Source organism: Dioscorea cayenensis, chromosome 19 (assembly GCF_009730915.1).
Source record: "Dioscorea cayenensis subsp. rotundata cultivar TDr96_F1 chromosome 19, TDr96_F1_v2_PseudoChromosome.rev07_lg8_w22 25.fasta, whole genome shotgun sequence".
Taxonomy (NCBI): domain Eukaryota; kingdom Viridiplantae; phylum Streptophyta; class Magnoliopsida; order Dioscoreales; family Dioscoreaceae; genus Dioscorea; species Dioscorea cayenensis.
The window spans coordinates 14,220,113-14,240,588 of record NC_052489.1 but is presented as its reverse complement, the minus strand read 5'-3'; the positions used below and the strand labels follow the sequence as shown (position 1 = coordinate 14,240,588).

Genomic DNA, 20,476 nt, shown 5'->3' with positions numbered 1-20,476 from the left:
TTATGGATTGCATGCTTTTACTTTCGATTTCATTATTGATTGTGTATTGCTCCATTTAGAGCTAAACCCCTAGTGGGTGCTTGGACTTGTAAACCCTAGGATGACTTTGTTTCATTGACTCTTGTTATGCTTCTTTAATTTAATGTTTCAATTGAGTTACATCCTTGAATGCTTGTTGTATTGATTTTCCCTTAGAGTGGCACTAGGATTGAGAATCCATCTTGGTAATCCTTGTGGATGAGTGACACTCCATTAGGATTAGACAAAGCAAGGTTGGAGTGGGTTAAGAGGGTGAGTTGAGATGTAGCGGAACGTCCCCTCTCCCTTCCGATGTAGTTTATCCTACCTCCACATTCCAAGAGTTTTTTGCGGTCATGATAGAGTGAAGTGCTAAGAGATAAACTCCACTAGGGCTTAATTGTGCAAGAAACAGGGTGAAGTGTTAAAGTAATCCTTAGTGCTGGGGCTTAATTGTGACTAAGGGTCTTTCGCTTAGACCAAAGGTTAGATGCATTTTAGAGAATAGGGCTTACCACTAGGAGTCCCTAGAGCTTCATGCAACCCCACACAGTGTGAGGCGTCGAGAGTATCCCTTTCCACCGGGACATAGTGTAGGGTTAGTCACGATTGACCTTAGGTTTGGGACCATGTGTCTTTGGATGTCCACGACTCATTAAGCATCAGTTAGGAGGCATACTGATTAATCTTACATTTGAAATAATAGTCCTAGGGTGAGCAATATCCGGGTGCCCCATCTCTCTATTGATTACCTCTCCTTATCCCTATTGAGCTTCTATTCTTTTCTTTACTTTTATTTGCGTTGATATTGTTCACACAACTCCTCAATCATTTTCACTATAATTAAATAGCAATTCTTGTGTTTCCGAGCATTATTCCCTGTGGATACGACTACCCACTCACCGGGGTACTTTATTACTTCGACAACCCGTGCACTTGCGGTACACACACGCAAGGGATGTGTCAGTGGTTACGGACACGGATCCCCTCGGGGCTACTCAAGCTAGAAGGATGTTAAGATTACAAAGCAATGACGGTTTTGGGCCAAGAAACAACCTAAAGTAGGTCAATCCCTATGGTCACAGCAGTAGACCCCTAATCTCATACAAGAATTGGCTCGGAATCTCTTCTGATCAACTCCTCATACGATTGCATTATGCTTAGGGAAGTCTCTAATTAGGGTCAAACACAATACCTAGGTTCATCCCTAATGGTTGAAGGAGTACGAAATACTCAATGGCCATGGCATATTCATACATGAATCTCTTTTAAACCGAGTAAGTCTAGTACAAGGGCAATGGTCACTCAACCAAGTACAACCTAGGAATCAAACACAAAGTTTTCATGTAATTTGATACATTAAACAACACAAGGCTTAAAACACAAACCAATTAAATGCATTAAAGTAATCAAAACATCCAAGCAAGCAAGTTCACCCCAAGGTTCACCGTCATCCAGTGTCCTTGGGGTTTACCCATCCATACAAGAAAATATGAGGTTCAATATAATAGGAACAACTAAAACAAGCATAATAAAGACTCCCTCGAAGATTTGAAGCTGAATGACGCTTTGGATAGGGTGGAGAGCTTCCACAAACACCGCTTCTAGGGCGGCTTCCTTTGTCGTTTTCAAGCCTCTACAAAAGGGATCTAGGGTAGATCTTGTCGGAATGTGCTTCTCCCGTCGATTTCCTCCTCAGAAATGGCCTCAAATGTCATTCTTCACCTCGGATCCAAGTTGGGGAAATGGGCAGCTTCAAGAAAGGAAAAAGAGGATGAACAAATGCCCTAGACCTTCTTTTAAAGGCCTTCTCAGGATAGCTTCACGGCATGGTTCATGAGTGCAAGGATGCTCATGAGAACCTCCGGATTTCTGCCGAAATTTCCGGAACAGAAAGTGCTACAATGACTGCTACAATAAAATGCTACTTCTTCAGCTAGCTTACGGGAGTCTTCATGGCCGTCAGGTTATCCATCAACAAAACCCGAGAGTTTGTCATTTCTCTAATTCTTCGTACTACAGGACTTGCTACAGTGTTGGTACAATGCCCAGGGCTTTAAACCCCCGTTTTCGATGTTGATTTCTTCTTGAATTGCGTCGTCAAGCTCACCTAGGCTTCCTTGAGGCTTGTAACATGAACGGAACCAATTAAACTATAAAAGGGCCTGATTTATCGAAATGTGTGTAAATAGTAAACAACACAAACGTATAAAATATATACATTTAGGCGTTTATCACTTACACTGTAATTTACAATACGGGCAACCAAATATCCCTAAGAATCTTTCTATAAAATGCTTAATATATTTTTATAGATAGTTAGTTTGGTTGTCTTGGTGGTTAACAACATACCTTACATACTTCAGATATTGCACCACCTGTTTAGTGTATAGTTGTAACTACTTAACATCCATCGTTATCATAAAGATCTTTTCAACTAAATATCTGTGTGATATTCAAGTTTTAATTTTTTATCTTATGCAAAGAAAAATTCAGCTTTTATATTCTTTAGGATATTTTTAGTAATTTAAATATTAAGTCAACTCTCATTAAATGAATAGGCATCATAGTAAGTGTATTTAGCAAGTCCTTTTTAACTAAGTGGATTAGGAACCGACATTAAACAATTGGAAGGGATGAACTAATATATATATATATATATATATATTATGCTGTTACATGAGGGTTAATATGAATAACCCCATTAGTAGGGTTATAGAAAGACTAAGCTTGATTGGGTTGGGCCCAACTCAAGTTCAAGTTTAGCTTGATTATAATTTAAAAACCTTAAGTTCTCAATTAGATTTACAAATTAACTATATTTACTTTTGAAATTTGGGTAAATTTAATTTGAAACTAAAGTCTCATTTATGACTTGATTTTTTTTTAAAAAAAAACCGTATATAAAGTACAAAATGTTAAATTGAGCCCAACTTCCCTTAACTGTGGCTTAAAATTATTTTTAAGCTCAAAAACTGAGCTTGAGCACAACTTGCAAAAATTAATTTTTCAACTTGAGCTCTAAGTTTTTGCCAAATTGAAACTGAGTTGCTCACAAAATACTTGATCAATTGACGCCTCTACTTATTATAAAGTCCGTCAGGTATCTCCAAGAATACTTATTTCTAGATTTCATTGCCATTACACCTCCATCAAAAGCATCAACCAATTCTTATATATTGAACACAACTCCTCATGAAGACCCATGCAAAGGCAAAATCATCAAGAAAATTTAACCCACTGACCAATCTGCTCTTTCATGTTAAAAATATTTCTCGAGATATGTATATCAGGCCTTTTATTTTCTAAACTTTTTTTGTGTTCGTTGAACTCCAGTAATAAATATGCGCATTCTACACTTTTGTTAAGAACTCATATAAGTATATATTCCTCGCTTCTAGGCTCCCACCATAAAATCGTCTGTTTATGTTTTTAATAAATATATATATATATATATATATGAACATGTAAATTATAAAAATTTATAATTTATTTTCTAAATCATGACGGATATCTTTTGTTTGTTTCGTCACATATATCAATGATTAAAAAAAACTTCAAAGTCTATACTTTATTATCATTCAAGTTTCAATTTAAGAATAAAAATTACTCTATAAATGCTGTGATATTATAAACATTTCAATTATAAATTTGAATATATGGATATTTCCATTTTCCAACAACTTAAAGCACTTTAAATCGTAAGCAATCACCAACCATACGGTTGTCTTGCTGTGCAAAGAGAAGCAAGTCCACTTGAACGGTCAAGCAGTTGACATTGTCAAGGGGTAAAAAAATAAAAATAAAAATAAAAATAAAAATAAAAGCAAGGCCCATATGAGTTAACACTAGTTTTTCATCCTGTTGCCATTCACTAATGGCCTGCGAGAGAACCGGAATCTGAAGCAATTATGAATTTTCCAAAAAAATAAATAAATAAATAAAAGAGGACATATCTACCTGTATCTGAAGAAATATGACAATGTCATAACTCAGCAATCCCCAGCACCAATGACCATATATTATACAGCCCCACTTTTGAACCAACTAGGCAAAACAAACTGGTAAGAAAAAAACCCACAAAACAAAAACAAAAACAAAAACAAAAAAATTCCGAACAAGCTTCAACTATATAACCTGTATACAACACCTATTCCAAAAACTTTTTTTTTATATACCATCTAAATTACACTGGAAATGAAGGTTGAGGTGATCCACTATTCTAATGGAGGAGCCTTTATCAGAGAACCAGCATAAGGGAAAACTGAGAAACAGCATTGGTGGGGAAACCTCAACACCATCCCGGACCTCTCCCTAGTCAGCATTGAAATTTGATTATATACCCGAACAACAAAGATTATGACCCTGCTGAATCTAAACAGGATGTTGTTTTGAGAACATCGATTTCCTGTTCACTCTTGTTTCAGAAATCTCATGATTGTGAGGGGAACAGGTTTCGCCATCCATTTAGTTGTAGATTTTAACAGGTTTCTCGTATGTATGGCGGTTCTGTGAATGGTGAAAAGAGAACAAAATTAATCAGCAGTATAACATGTTAGAAATAGAAACCAGTAACACCATTGGGAGCATGGGTCAAATAGGATTGAAAACAAATGGCAGCGTACCTGATTGACTGTGTAAGACCTTTTTGGAGCAGTATCAGCATGCTCAAGTCCCAGGTATTGCTCCCAAGCACCATACACATCTCTTCTCTGAAGAGGCAAAGTCAGACCAAGCAGCAGCTTGGATTAGTTAAATGCTTAACCAAATAAGAAGTACAGAAAGGAAAGGGATCTACCTGAAAGCGAGTGGAGACGATATCGGCATCTTCAAGGTATTCAGGCCGACCATGTGAACAAAATGCAAACTTCCACTGGACAAATTAAGCAAAAGGAAAATCAAAGACCAGGAAGACTAAAGCAGAGAAAATCACAATTGGATGCCAAGTAAAAGCAGAATTACCTATATATGGAAATTGACAAATTTGAAGCATAAAAAATTATTATGTCAAAAAGGAGAAACAAGAAGATAAGATTGAAGTATGTAGAAAAATGGTTCAAATCAATATTTTGGTATATCTACACAAAAGGACAAGTTATACCTTAGAGAACTCCTCATCTGGAACCTGCAGTTTCTTCTGAATACGCCCTTTTACCTCAGCTAAAGTCTCATCTTCATGAAGAACCAAGAAGAAAGGATCACCAAAGTTCTGAATCTGCTGGGGAGATGGAAGACATAATCCACACAAATTAGACAATGCTATTTTGCAAGCCAAATTAAAATATCTAATTTTTCTTTTAAAAATCAACATATAGAGGATGATGAGGACATAATTTAGATTTTCAAGTAAACTTAATTTGACTAGTTTATATTTTATACTCTAGTTTAGCTAGATATAGAGAAGAATATTTGGAAGAGCAACAACCATTGAGCTCATTTTTAATGTTCCACAAAAACAACCATACAGAGATGCCTGCCTCGAATGCTATTCTAAAACCAAATGTGGCTCATAAGATTCTTTACAATAATAGTGAACTTGAGACTAACAAGAAAGGTCAATGGTATCATGGATTGCAGAACATATTATTGCCGGACCTCCAATACTCGCTCTATTTCCAATCTCGACCATTCATTCCATGACTACAACTACTGCCCATTACTCCATGTAAAAGGTCATGGGATCCACAATATAAACTTAATGCACTGGACAGATATAAACTTTACATATAAATATGGAGCAGCAAAAGCATACCATCTGATTTTGATTCGCATCTTTCATGAAATGGTACACATGAATCAAGCGATCACGGGGATCAAGGTTTTTCTCTTCCTCAGGAATCTGTAATGAGGCAGAATTGCAGAACTTCAGGAAAAAATACCTGTGCAGGCTATCAGGAAATCCACAACATCATCTGACATGTGGAACTACCCAAACATTAATAAGCCTGACAGCTATCAACCTGGAGTTGTTAGTTGACTTACCTCCTCCGCTCGTAAAGTCCAATATTGGTCGTTTATATTTTCTATCTTTTCATTATGTGGAAAGATCTGCAAGAAACAAACACAATAATGATCAGGTAACTGTAACATACAAATTAATACCCCATGCCATCCACAGATCTTCACTTGCCAAAATAGGCAACTAAAAAAACAATTTCAAAGAACTCTTTCAAACAAATAACAGTGTTAGTCTTGCAGAACATTTAAACAATGATGACAATGCAACAGACGAGACTGGAACAAATCCAAAACAAATACAATAAACCACAATTGAGTCAAGTTGATAATGAAACAAACTATAACTGACTCATATCTTTCAATGTTGTATTTTTCTTGGTACGCCACCCTAGACATTTTCAAAACACTACACTGAATCTTTACAAATAAACATATAAGAATACACTGCAAACATTAGTTATAACTTATTGAATACCTTGTAAATTTTGTGATAGAAGACTTCAATCAATCGCAGTTCTGCATTGGGATGGGAGAGCTCAACCTGTTTCAAGGAGGTGTCAAGAAGGTGAAGGTTAACTGATGTAGAGCCATAAAACAAATGACCCATGAGAAATTCTTTATTTCAGAGAATTGTATGAGACCAGATCCTCAAACTGATTCAAACAAAAGTCACCTTGGTTTTTAGGTTACTGATTACATCGCCCACAGTACTATTTTTTGGGAGTCTAATACTGTGAATCACCACCTGAAGATAAACATACACATTGCAGTGATTACCAGTTCAAAACTAATGGCCTTAGAACAGAACCAGCACAAAAATCAACCTCATCCTTTGTGGCGTGATTGAATACAACTTTAAGAGTTTTTAATCCTTGCAATTCTGGAAGAGGAATGTCCAAAACCTCATAATACAGTATATCAGAAGTCTGCATGCCAACATGTTTGGAACCAATCAATTCCCCAAATATAATATGTATATATAAAATGAAATGATTTAAGGTCTAAGAGACTAACCTGGTTGTAGTGGACCAACATATCAGAAAGATGTTCTACACCACGGTACTTAATTGGTTGGGGTTTTGGCTGTTGAGAGTAGCAATTATGGGAAGTAAGGCGAATTTTGGAAGGATCATCCAAACCAAGGTGGCGAGCAACTCTATCCACCACGTCATCATATGTGAAAACCTTAGACCTTTATAGTAAAACACTTCTCTGATAAATAAATTTTATCATAATGGGCCAATTACCAGATGAAAAAGGAAAAATTAACATATTTAACAATCAGAATACTTACAACTCTAAGCAAAAGTCATCTTCCTTCGGTTTCTCCAATAACCGAAAATGAACAACCTACAGCACCAAATACAAGGTATGACGTGTAAAACAAGTTGAAAAGCAGAATATCCATAGCAGAAAAAACTCATAATTGTACTTTCCAAGTAGATTCAAGAACAAGGAATTGTGAAGTTATGGTAAGTAAAAACCACACCCGGCATCAAGAAAATACGAAGTCCGATAATAAAGGAATGATGTTAAAATACAGAATATCCAAAGCAGAAGAAGCTTATAATCAAATTTCCAAGTAGATTCAAAACCATGGCATAGTGGAGTCAGGGCAAGTAGGAATAGCATAAGATGTGCAAAAGTGATCAAAAGATGAAAAAAAAAGACACAAATAAAATCTTTTTTCATGCGCAATGATCTCTTTTCTTCTAATAAAGTTAGCACAAGAAAAGTCAATCCAAATATAAGGTTCCAGAATGAAAGTAGAATAAGCCTTGAAGCAATAAGTGAATGACTCCTCTACAAGATCTAGAATCAGGAATTTAACAATGAAACATCTGAAGCTTTTGGGAAACAGGTTTCCTAGACCATAAAAGCTAAAGGTCGTCAAAGAGAGGTACATTCCACATCCACATTGTTGGTCCTCAAGGTTCTCCAAATACTGAGCTCATAGTGTACCAACTACAAACTACCCACAACTCCATCGATCCAGACATATAAATTATTCATAGAAGATTCCAAACCTTCACTTAGTAGTGTCATTTTAGCTGTTCAAATAAAAACAATTCTTACTAATAAGATCTACATTGCAATCTGTGACTTTTTAGCCATCACATATCACCACCTCCACAAGAGATCAAAACATTATGTGCTGATATTATAAAATTATATAGGAGAAGAAACTATACAGGAATATTCCAGATAAAAAGAAATTTTATTGGTACCTGTAGGAACATATAACACATTGGAAATCATGAGTAAAAGAAATGGGCACAAAATGGTAACATTGCATATATAGTGAGGAAGTTCAACACATGCATGTTATAACAATGATGAACCACATAAGGCAGACAGAAAAGTGAAGGTAAAGCAGATAATAGATAATTTCTAAAAAAAAGCAGGCAGTTAATTGATGCTAGCATTTTCCAGGAGGTAATAAGCAAACAACTCCTTCCCTTTCCATCAAATATACAGCAATGCAAGGCTTATAAATTTGAATAAGTAATATGATTAATAAAAATAGGTTATGTTTAACAATAAATAACACAATGCAGAAAGCAGTTCTACCATAAGGGACCTTGCAATAGAAAAGATAGTATAAACATATTCCTGTTAATAATATAATATATATGATAGGTACCTGCCGGTTGTTCACATATTCTAGGAAAGTTGGAATATCCTGATACCTATGCCGAACATCACTCATTACATAGGGATTTTTCTGATAACAAATGATATCGCCATCTTCAAGCTGCAGATAGGAAATTAGAGATGCCACCAAACATTAAAATACAAAAAAAAAAAGTGCATTTATTATAATGTAATTCATGTCCATTAGAACCTGGCTAGATCGAAATGTAAATTTGACGTCAATGTGTTCGCACATTACAGTTGGTTCGAACTTTATTTCCTGAGCATCAATAATGGAGGGAATCAAAATGTATAGTGAATGCAATCACATTCTTGGAATGAAAAAAGAAATGTCCTCCAGGTCAAATGCCTCAATGAACTACCAACCTCAAAAAGTTGAACTTGTTCATTTGGGGGGAAACCAGCCATTTCATTCAGTTTCGCCAGTATTTCAAGTGGCCTTCCCAATGCTTTAACAAAAAGCCTCCCAACATACCTTTACACAAAGGAAAAGAGCTTTTTAGCAAAAACTATACTTGACGCAACAAAATGACTATGCAATTATCAACACATACCGTAACTCTTCCTTGGCAGGGTCATAAAATTTGAAAAAAAGCAGGATATCTTCTTTGGATTTGTCAGGTGGAGGTAGAGGACGTAAATCCTGAAGAACAAAAAATTTGAGAGTTACAAATCGCCAATTATTTTATGATTTTGATTGAGATGTACTGGTGACACCCATCCCACAAAAAAAAAATTAAAAAGACAAAAACAAAGCTACTTATTATTTTTTTTAATAAGCAAATTTACCAGTCCAAGCTCAACTTCAAGGAATAGCTTTAGTTCCGCATTATGTGCTTTGTTTGAGACCTCTCTCAGTTGTCCAACCTACAGAGGAACAACTAATGAAAACTTTCTTCCAATTTGAATAAGTCTGAAGAAATAGTTGAGGCTATTACAGCATGACAGTATTATGCTAATAATACAAGAGCAGAAACTGAATAATCATAAAAATAAAAAGCAAAATTAATTTCAATTGTTTGGAAAATACTCTATGGGTGTGTTTTGTTGTAGGTTGGGATAATACGACTGAGGCTTCATCATTTGAAATCTTTTTGGAGAGAACCTTTATTTGGAGTTTAACTAAACTTTGACTTAATTGATACAAACCAAAATTAAATCTTTAAAGATTAAAATTATACCTTTCTAATTAACAATAGATTATTTTATATATCTTTTTAAAAAATCAATCTGTTACAATATTTTTTAAAATAATAAAATCTAATTAAAGAAGGTTGGCGGGATAATCTAACCCAACTTAAGGTGTTTTGTTGGACGTTTGTGGGATAAGCATTGGCTCCAACCCTTGACCCCCAAAGCAAACACAACCTAGGTGTTACAATATTAATGTTAATACTAACCTATCTTTACTGTTTAATACCTAAAACCTACTCACACAACTTCCACATATGACAGTTAAACATACATAAATGCAATCATTTCAGTTCAACCTTGCCTAACGCTCGCAATCAAATTTAAAATTTCTATGAACAAAATATTTTACCCTCTAACAAAATTGATCATAAAATTTAAACATGTCAGGTTGATGAACAAAGAGAAAAATAGCATCCACTAATCTAACTACCTTTATATGAATTATATTTCTAATAATTTAATAAAAAAATTTAAATATTTATGCAAAAAACAGTTACTTGATGGAAAGCACCTATTTCTTGTAACTAACAAATATACATATGTATACATATAATAATAACAACAATAAATACAGAGATAATTGTTGCATACAATTTCGATCAGTCTGAACTTCAATAGCAAGTTACGGTTCATGATACTAAAAATAAGGTGCCAAAAAATAATACTTACTGACTGTGCTTCCTCTTGGGCAGTTAAAGGCCGATTGGGACGATAAGTGTGGTTTTGACGCTTAGCCCATAGCCAAAAACGCTGAAATTGCACAGGGATGCGGAATTCTTTTGCTACCTCTTCCTGTTAATGACTTCAACATTGAGAACCTTAAATATTATTGAGTAGACAATGGAAACATAGAAAGAATAAAAACCTTGCAACAAGCTAGACTATGAATGTGACAAGTTCAGCTTGCTGCCAGACTGAATCACCATCATTAATTTAGAGGTAATTCCATTTCGAAGAATGGGCCTCTTCATTTAGAAAAAGGGAAGTCACATTCTAGGTCATAAGAAACATATATTCAACACAATTTGTGTATGCCTACAGAAATAAAACAGGAATTGTGATATTTTGGCACAGATCCATTTGGTCCTTTTAAGGGAAGTGGCTGCCCTTGGTAGAGATTCTTATTTCAAATAGGACAAAAAGAATTCTGAATTAAATTATTGATCAAGCAGCAATTTGATTGGGAAAGAGGGTGGACTAAGAATATAAGCTTGCTATAGAATAAACCTTCTCAATCAGAACAAGTGAGATTAAACTAGTTGGAATAATAAATTGGTTGTTAGGCTCTCTATAAAGAGTAACAGACCTGATTCCTCCATTACTCCCCAGCCGAACATGGCACAAGTGTAAGTGTAACAAATGTAGAGGAAAATAAAAGAAAAAAGACAACTTATTTTATCCCATTTTTATTTACCTCTACTTTCCTACAACACAACTTATATGTTAGAAGAGGAAATATGATCTCTGACGGTTTGAAGCTACACAAGGTATTATCATTTGTTTAGCTGTTAAGAAAGACAAAGGAAAATAATCTACTTAATTTGCTCCCTGTACCCAATAAAAATCCATTACCTTGAAAAGTGTGAATGGCAACTGTTTCTGGATACGGAAGCTGCGGACCTTATCATGGTCCACAAGGTCAAAATAGATATCCTTTCCAATCTGGTCAGCTAAATCCTCATCTCGAGCAACCTAGAGGCAACAAATAACAGAATTAAGCAAAACGACATGATTTTCATTGAAGTGGCCATTTTAATACAGGATAAAATCCAGAAGAAAATTAAATGAAAAACCTTTATGATGGTGTAAAGATGTGCCTCTGCCTTTTCCTTTTTCTTGTGTTCTTTCTCTTCTTGTTCTTTCTTTAATCTTATCTGAAAAATAATGAGTTAACCCAAGAACCACCATGATATGAAAAACCAAGAGAATGATAAACCTAACTGCACTTACTCTTAGATGTTCAGCAATGTCCTTCTCATCCACATTGCAAATTATTTTGTCCTTGTCACTCTCTCGTATATAAACAAGCATATATGCATTTGAATACTTTGTAAACTTAAAAGGAGTATTATTGAACCCAGGGTTTGCCTGAGGCAACTGATTTATTCAAGAAAAAAAAATTAATGAGGGTCAAAAACACAAAGGACAGATACTTGAGAAGTTTGTGATGACAAAATATTACCTCTTCCTCACCACCATACTGTTCGTCCAACGCTCTCTTCGGATCTTCTTTGGTTACCCTTTCATCATCAAATTTATACCTGAAAAACCCCCCAAAGCTTCATCAGGTCCGTTAATTTTCTTCTGCCACATAAATGATTTACTCAAGTTCCAATAAAAAAAATTACAAAAACAGAAAGGAGTATAGAACAAAATTTCTACACACAGAGCAAATGATCTTTTGGTCACAAGCTCAGAGCATTTATCGTCAGTCATAAAAGAAAATTTAAAACCACATAGTTGCCACAAAAATGTAGTCAGAAATAGTTCTCACCATAACCTGGCTAGAGAAAACTTCAAAAAGAGGTCAAGGACATTGCTAAAATTAAAAAAAGGAGCCAAAAATAGAATTATCAGAATAAGAAAATGTCACCCAACATCAAAATAACATAATCAATAGAAGCTTTCTACTAACATGGCTAACATAGCTATTCTTGAATGAGTACACATGATAGGAGATATATTCTAAAAATATGACTTAAAGAAGGCAGCTCCTTAACTTCAAAAGGCCTGTCCAAGCATATGTACCCTGATACGATAATACCTGTGACACATGCACAGGCATGGCAAAATAAGCTTCATGATCCTTTGGAAGGACTATGAAGATGGTGCATCCAATATTTGGATATTGTAGCAAATGAGAAGATATGCACAGTTCATAACAAACATTGGGTTAGAATAGCTTTCTCAAACAGAGACATAGGTGGACCATCATATATATTTCATGTATCGAATACTGATATTAAAACTGATCCATACCCAATACATGCCAAAATGATTAGCAACCAAGGTGATCTGCATGCAACAAATCATAGGTTTAAAAAGGTACATCCGATACCCTGAGACTCTAATAACACAATCCATAATCATTTTCATGTTCAGCTTCATGTTTCATGCATATAGAAATACAATTGCCTGTAAAAATCTATAAAGAAAACAAGAAAAAAGTGAGGATAATCAAAGGGTTCTATTAGAAAATTCTTCTAATTGTTTTTCTTGAAAAGAGTTCATTGCAACTTACAATTTCCTATGCAATCATATAGACTTTGGAAAGACGAAAGGATTCAATTGAATTGAGGACACTTGTCCAAGTAAAAGATTTGCATTTATGGTAAAATCACTAAACTTGTAGGTATCTGAGTTGCATAGACCTCCAGGCTTTCAGCCAAATGTCTACAACATTTTTTCTATTGAAGGAAATAACAAACTTCAAAATACATCAAAATCAGTTATCTTGAGGGAAATCAGCAGGCTTCCCATATATTTTTGTAAGCACCCTGATAAAATATCCTTACACAAGCAAAGCTTTTAGTTAAAAAAAATTCCCCTGCAAAGTTTAAATTTTAACATGTGTACACTTAACAATTAAATATTTTTTTGTAGTTAAATTTGGATGTTTTGTAAATGCAACTTGAATCAATATTGTAAAAGAACTTGTAAGCCCTTTTAATCATTCTTACAGTCGTGTAAGCCATACAAATAGGGGAAGAAATGCCATTTTACTATCTCAGATGAACTGTAAATGTTAGCAAATGTTTCAGTTTAACCCAGGAATATATATGTAAGAATTGAAATTTGCAAATGTTTGCAAGCATATAGAAATCTTATGAGGGTAAATATGTCACATCAACATTTAACACGATTAAAGACCTAAAGAATAAGTTAAGTTTAACTGATGACTATGGTCCATCTGTTCCAATATCTACCAAAGCAAGGAAGTCGGCCGCATCCATAAAAAGAATGTTCAACCTTCTCAGGAAGATCAGGAACATAAAAAAAAAATATATTTAACTCAAGAGCTATGTGAAACATGATAGAAAACCAAACAACATACGATTCCTTACCACTGCTCTGACAAAGTAGGCCGAATAAAAGCATAATAGTGCCCTCCATGGACCCCACCACTGTGAACAAGGACACTGCTCGAAGAAACACCAGAAAAAGCACACAAACATACATGCACACAAGACAAAAAAAAGAATCAAAGTCAAACCCTGCCAACAGGAGGCAAGTAAAATATGAAACACAAACCAGCAAAAACCAAAATAAGAACCTTCCAAGCTAAAATTTGCAAATAAAAGGATAGATAAAAGATGAAATATCAACGGCCAGAAAAGAGCATTAAAGAAGCCAAAAAGAAAACTACCAAAATACATAAAGTTAAACACCAAGATTCAGGCATTTGAACAGGACAAACTAAGTACCAAGCCACTTCTATTTATTTATTTATTTAATTGAAGATAAATTCCATGAAGGACATCATGTTGATTTTTGACAATGTTCCAGGTAAACTCGTCAAATAATGCTCAAAACTACATAATCAAACAGTTGTCTGATTTTTAGTGATCACTGGAACAAATATTTTAAATGGAACCATGTACCTGTGAAGCATATATAAATTGCGCACGCTCCTGTCTGCATCTGGAGAAAGGTATTTTCCATTATCTCTATCCAGATCTAATTGCAAAGGGAACTCGTATCGATCATTTATCTGCATTTCCAGTTTCAGAATATTCAGTAAAGCCAGTTGTCCAAACACATAAGAGAAAAAGCTTGTCACACAACTACAATGTATTATTCATGCATGCCTTGCACAAATTAGCATTTTTCAAAATACTGACCTTTACCATAGCATCCCTCATGAAATCATATTCAAACCGTTTCAGCTGGAGTTGCAAAACAGGTGGGAAGTCAATGAAGAGAACACCTTTCTTTGCCTCCTGCAAAGCCATGAATTTATAGTTGCCTTCCTAAGGATCTTATCCAAAAAAAGACCATGTGGATCAAATTATAAGGACAAATAGAAATGTCGCATTCAACACACACCAAACAGAGCAATAAAAGAAAAGCTGGTGAAGTAAAACCATAAAACTAAATGAAGTGCAATGTTACCATAAGAGCCCCTTGATCACAGAAATTTTTGAGCCAAATCATGGATACATTGACATAACATGAGAATGAGAATAATAGAACCAACGGCAGAGAATGAATGAGCTTATACATCAATAGAGAGCCAACATACAGGAGTTCTATACAGGCTAGTCCATTCTGCACTAAGTATTTTCTTTGAAATGCATCCTTGTATCTATAGTTATTACAGAAACGTAAGCATGAAAAAAGATCTTACCTTGTAATCATATAAAGGTCACTAAGCATTACCAAGATTGATAGTAGCATAAAAACCAGATGTCATAACATAGTGCATTATCTTCACCGGATTTAGACAGTTGCAAAAGAATAAAATCTAATAAAACAAAATAATTTAAAGAAGACATACAGTTTGCCTTTGAAAAGAAAATTATCATCACTATTTTCAATTAATTGCCTTGAACGCTAAGGAAGAACCAAATGTGAAACAAGGACGGAACTCAAAACCCCTCAGGATTCAAATACATCCATTATGCAGGAAAATTTGTCCACACACTCTCTATAATACTAAAGTGATTATTATAGAAAATCAATCTTAATTTGTATGACAAGCTGTCTCAATGGCGAGCTTTTACATATTAAGAAGGCTAAGCCTTCAAATGGTTCTGCCCAAAACGGAAGCAGAATTTTAACCTTGCTAAATGCTCTCTGAGAATCTTCATGTCAGATTTATGATGGAAACAACTAACCTGTAGACCATATTGTTCGGCCTGATATTTGTTATCCCCTTCAAGTCGCTCAACTTCAACATACTTATCAAAAGAAGCATAAACATCTTGACAGCCTTTAACATCAAGTTGAAGATCTTCAAAAGCAAATGTGCTTGTTAATATGGTTGACAAAAAAAAGGATGGTTCACAAGGTAAATGACATTCTTTTGTAACGTACCATAAAATGATTCTTTTCTGCTAGACTTATAGTCCACATTAATACACTCAAGGTAGTTCATATGGTGGCCTTCAAATAACTGCTGTATGGTACCCTCCACAACAGTTCCCTAGGACGACATCAAAGATGCATAATTCATTAACTACATCGAGAATTAAGAAGAAAAACAATAGCTAAAACAGACCTTCATCTTATCTTCTAACTTTTCACAAAGAACTCTGTTAAGCTCTTGCACGTCATGCTGCATGAATGAATCATACGTATCCCATCCAAAAGATTTTGTCAGCTCTTTTGTAGCAACACTATTATCGCTATATTGAAGTTTGTAAAAAAGGCTTTGCAGGGCCAAAGGAATGCTCCAGGATGGCATATCATTCTCAGTTGTCGGCATGTGGTATACAGCCTGCAAGAGACAAATATACAAATTAAATCCAAAAGATTACTCATACAACCTAAAATGAGGTATAAAGTATAATCATACTTTTCTGAAGTACGGAATATGATAAAGGGTTTGGAGAAGAGAATTCATGTAACATGTAGCTCCTTGATTCTTTAGACCAACATAGCCTGTTTCTTTTTTTGAGTCATAAGACCAATAATCAACAACCCTACGAACCGCAACCTCAGCTTCAACTATGCATGCGTCATTAATAAGGTATCCTCTATTTGGGTCATAAAGTTCAGAAAGAGGCATAAATGATGTGAAACCCCAATCACTTTCACGAGCATTGAATTGGTGTTGAGTTTCTGAGAATCAAAGAATAACAAAATAAATTATAGTAAAACAAAATAAAATGTTATTTCACAAAAAAAACTAAATAGTTGCCAGGGAAAAGACATTTGATGAGGAAACTAAGACAAAGTAACATTAGAATATCAATCAAAATGGCCATTACTTATGCAAGCAAACTAGGTGAGCGCAAACCTGAAGTAGATATCAACTTACCCACCAAACTTATCAGGTGATGTAACAAAGGTGAGTCCTAACACTATACCAAGGAAATATACTTAAACATGTGTGGCATATGCATTAAAAAAAACTAAGTCATAAGCATTTTTCAACAATAGTTATGTCAATATAATTAATCAATCTAGAAATGGCACAGTACCACAACTAAAAAAGATAACAGAAGAATCACTTAAGCTTCCAAAATAGTCAGCAGCACCAATGTTGGAGATTAGCAAATACAACTTGCATGGCTCTTGAATATGAGCCAAACAAGTCTCGAAGACGCTCTCTGAATAACTATTTTATTTGATTACTTAAAACCTTATGAGTTCTGACAATTAAAGCCTCAGAAGGGAATAATGGTCCAGATTGACAAGCAAAATATATTAAATGATCGATAATTTGTCGATCCTGTCCAGTGACCAAAAAGCAATTAATTGAAAATGCAGGAAAAGGTGGCACACAAAATCTAAGGACATTGTCAGCTCAAGCTAAGTGAAGAACACCCAATGGATCGACCAGAATCCTCTTTTAGAAAAAGGAAAGTAACTCTATTGAATTGGCAGCAATCATTTAAATTGAAGAAAAGATGATCCTCTTGTAATTTGAATGATTACTTTCACCACGTGGCTAGTCGTGATGTGAAACACCTAGTTAGGTATCAAGTGTTGTTACTAAACGACAATATCTGCATGAAGAAAGGGAAGAAAGCAAGCGCAAGAAAACAATAGAGCATGTGGATCTTGGTAATAAATGCACACAATAGTAGGAACCTGTACCAATATCATAAAATAAAGCTAACAATCCTCATTGCTCTTTAGGCTACAAGGTAAACACAAATACGACAACTAGAGTGTGCTTTAACGAGAAAACACAAAGATTACTTAAAAAATACCTTTTCTGACTGTATACTTGTTATGGATTTGATTGACAACAGACAAACTGAATTGTGCATATCTACTCCACCCATATGGCAGGGCCGGCGAATCAGCAACATCCAGGTACATAGACAAGTGGTCTACATTGTTTCCCTTGGGGAATATAAGGATCCGCCTATCAAAAACAAACGCATCAGCTTCTCTTGACCAATCTCAAACCACATGTAATTATAGTTCCTAACATAGGATGTCAATGATAAGATCTAACAACCATTTATAGCCCCCAACAACGAAAGTTTCAGAATAGTGCTTCTTTACGTTCAATCTGGAGAAATTCTCAATAGCCCAGGTGAATTTGGATGTGGGAGGATCATCCACCTGCTGATTCTCTGCAATGCTAGCAGCCTCTGGTTGAGCCACTAAGACAAAATCAACACCAAAAAATTACAAAAAGAACAATATTCATGTATCAAAACCCTAATAACAGCATAACATCAACAAGCCTCCAGCAGAAGCTCCGATCGCTGGACAACTTGTTTTAGTATTCACTCAATAAAATCACTAAAAAAACATAAATATAATGATTTACCCTCCATAGGCTGGGGACCTTCGGTGAAATCAGAGTGGGGGACAAGCATCTCCTCGTCCTCCTGCTGCAAGAGAAAACAAACGTAAAGCACGATCAGAGTTCAGATCCAGCAGGATCCCCAACATTTGCCACATTAAAAACCCCAAAAACTAATCCCGATTGAAATGGCCATCGATCTCACTCTACTCATCAAAGCCCAGACACAACACGAAACCCTAGAAAAACACAATCAATCCACCAATAATTTATACCATCAACCCTAAAATCAAGACCAAAAGGCGAGAAACATCAAAACAAATCAAAACCAGAACAAAAGTCGGATGGAGATTGAGGATAAGCATACATCGAGAGGGGGCGGGGTCATCATGGTCATCAACAGTCAGAGGCGGCGATCGCGGTGGAGAACGCAGCGATCCGCGCGGCGTTCGACGGCAATGGCAGCGGGAGCAGCAAAGAAGGACCGAAGGAGAGAGTCGAGCGCCGGAGCAGCAAAAAGAAAAAGAAAAAGAAACAGGCCCACGAGCGACGGCACCGAAACACACAACCTGGGTTTTATTTTGACGAAGGTAATTTGGGAATTTTCGAAGTCTACATGACACGTGTGGCCTGCCTGATAAATGGAACTCTAATTATTTTATATTAATATGCCCTTGAAATTTTAGGAAATTTACTTGGACACCCCTTCAGAAGTACTTTACTTCTGTACTTTTTGTAAAAATCTTATCGAACTTAAAATTTTAATTAAAAATATAAGAGATAATTTAGTTTTTATATAATTTTAATTAACTCTTGTTGGAGGAGTAAATAGGTAAAGAAAATAATATACATATATATATATATATATAAAATGACATAAAAACAAATGTGAATTTTATAAGGTTTTGTTTCAGGTTTTGCAAGCAAATAAAGCCAAGTATTCACTTATATGCAAATGAAGACATAGAAAACTTGATTTTATTAGGGCACATGTGTACATGAAATTGGAAAGAATCACAAGGGTATAAATGAAAGTCCAAGCAAAGAAGTCTAATTGTAATTATAATTATAATTATAATTACAGCTTGTAAAATTTATAATTATATGAATATTTTAATTCAACCCTAATTGAAGGTCTGTTGGACTAAATTGGTGTGGTACGCAACAAATATTCCTAGGCATGCTTTTGTATTATAGTAGCTTTGCATAAGAGATTGCTCACAAAAGACAAATTGATGAAAAGGAACATTGTTAACTTAGACATATGTGTTTTCTGTAATATAGAAAGAGAACAGGTGGAATATTTATTTTTTAACTGTAAGTTTTCTAGTGAAGTGTAGAATTAGGTGCTAGGTGTAATCAAGGTGAGAAGAAAGCAATTACTATGGGCGAGAGAAATTAGCTGATTTATTCGTAAAGCTGGTGGGAAATCTTTGTTAGCAAAGGTTAGAAGAACATCTTTGGCTGTTAGTGTTTAAATCATTTGGAGAGCAAGGAATTGCCTGCTTTTTCAGGAAAAAAGAATTACTGCTGAAGAAGCTTTTGGATAAGTCTAGGAGATTGTGATGTTCAAATATAAAAAATATCTTTTTGAAAGAATTATGTAGAACGGGGCAGCTGAACAGAGGTATATCTGAAGAATTAAGTGAAAAGCTGTGATAAAGAATAAATGATGAAGATGAAGGGCTTTAGTAAAGGTTGTTATAACGACCAAAGCAAGTGTATTGGTTGGTGAAAAAAAAAAGGTGACTGGTGAGAAGTATAGTGGGATACATGTATCATGAATGAGATTACCTGGTGTTAAAATATGGATGAGTTGGAAAGAATGATCTGATTGGTTTAGGAAGTTTGATGTTTCAGGAAAACAAGAAATAGTTGGAGTTAAATGTTTTGGTATGATGTTTGCATTAATTACCATGAGGAGACAAATTAGGATATTATAATCCGTTTTATTTTGTACTGGTGAAGCTTCTTTTTAGTGTTGGTTTTTGAACCATGTTTTTGTAATGTTGAGCAAATAAATATAATTGGTTGATTGACCCAAAAAAAAAAAACAATCAAGTTACCATTTTCAGGTTTCTAGAAAATTCTGAATTTAGATGCAGTACAAATGAAATTATAAAGTTTTATAAGGGTACACTTGAATTAAAAAAACCTTGACACCACCTAGACTGAGACTGGCGGGTCTAGTAGGAGGAAGGGTATTCTTGAAAAATACTTATC

General features: G+C 34.9%; 1 protein-coding gene across 4 annotated transcripts; it reads right to left on the bottom strand.

Annotated features, from left to right (window-relative positions):
- Positions 1–3,985: 3,985 nt before the first annotated feature.
- LOC120283564 (ubiquitin carboxyl-terminal hydrolase 12-like) lies at positions 3,986–18,782 on the bottom strand. 4 transcript variants are annotated; one of them, XM_039290272.1, is made up of 32 exons: positions 18,621–18,782; positions 18,278–18,341; positions 17,960–18,107; positions 17,706–17,863; positions 16,343–16,608; positions 16,046–16,264; positions 15,862–15,970; positions 15,663–15,778; positions 14,667–14,765; positions 14,427–14,536; positions 13,890–13,964; positions 12,008–12,104; positions 11,776–11,922; positions 11,619–11,699; positions 11,398–11,517; positions 10,495–10,617; positions 9,421–9,498; positions 9,186–9,274; positions 8,998–9,106; positions 8,822–8,890; positions 8,621–8,731; positions 7,271–7,326; positions 6,991–7,168; positions 6,801–6,902; positions 6,650–6,721; positions 6,452–6,517; positions 6,001–6,066; positions 5,771–5,857; positions 5,120–5,236; positions 4,817–4,891; positions 4,644–4,730; positions 3,986–4,527 (listed from the first exon to the last, which is right to left on the bottom strand). In XM_039290272.1, the coding sequence occupies exons 1-32, from the start codon at positions 18,648–18,650 to the stop codon at positions 4,486–4,488; spliced, it is 3,366 nt and encodes a 1,121-aa protein (XP_039146206.1). In that variant the 5' UTR covers positions 18,651–18,782; the 3' UTR covers positions 3,986–4,485. The 4 variants fall into 4 exon arrangements, with proteins under 4 accessions (XP_039146206.1, XP_039146207.1, XP_039146208.1 ...); XM_039290273.1 differs by having other exon boundaries at positions 5,120–5,233; XM_039290274.1 differs by having other exon boundaries at positions 12,008–12,086.
- Between the last annotated feature and the right edge of the window lie 1,694 nt (positions 18,783–20,476).

Bases quoted from the DNA above. Each gene is read 5' to 3' on its own strand.
- LOC120283564 (XM_039290272.1), bottom strand. From the start codon at position 18,650: ATGACCATGATGACCCCGCCCCCTCTCGAT. The intron at 9,499-10,494 runs GTAAGTATTATT...GTTCCTCTGTAG, and splicing joins CCCAAGAGGAAGCACAGTCA to GTTGGACAACTGAGAGAGGT. The intron at 6,518-6,649 runs GTGACTTTTGTT...TCCTTGAAACAG, and splicing joins TCAGTAACCTAAAAACCAAG to GTTGAGCTCTCCCATCCCAA.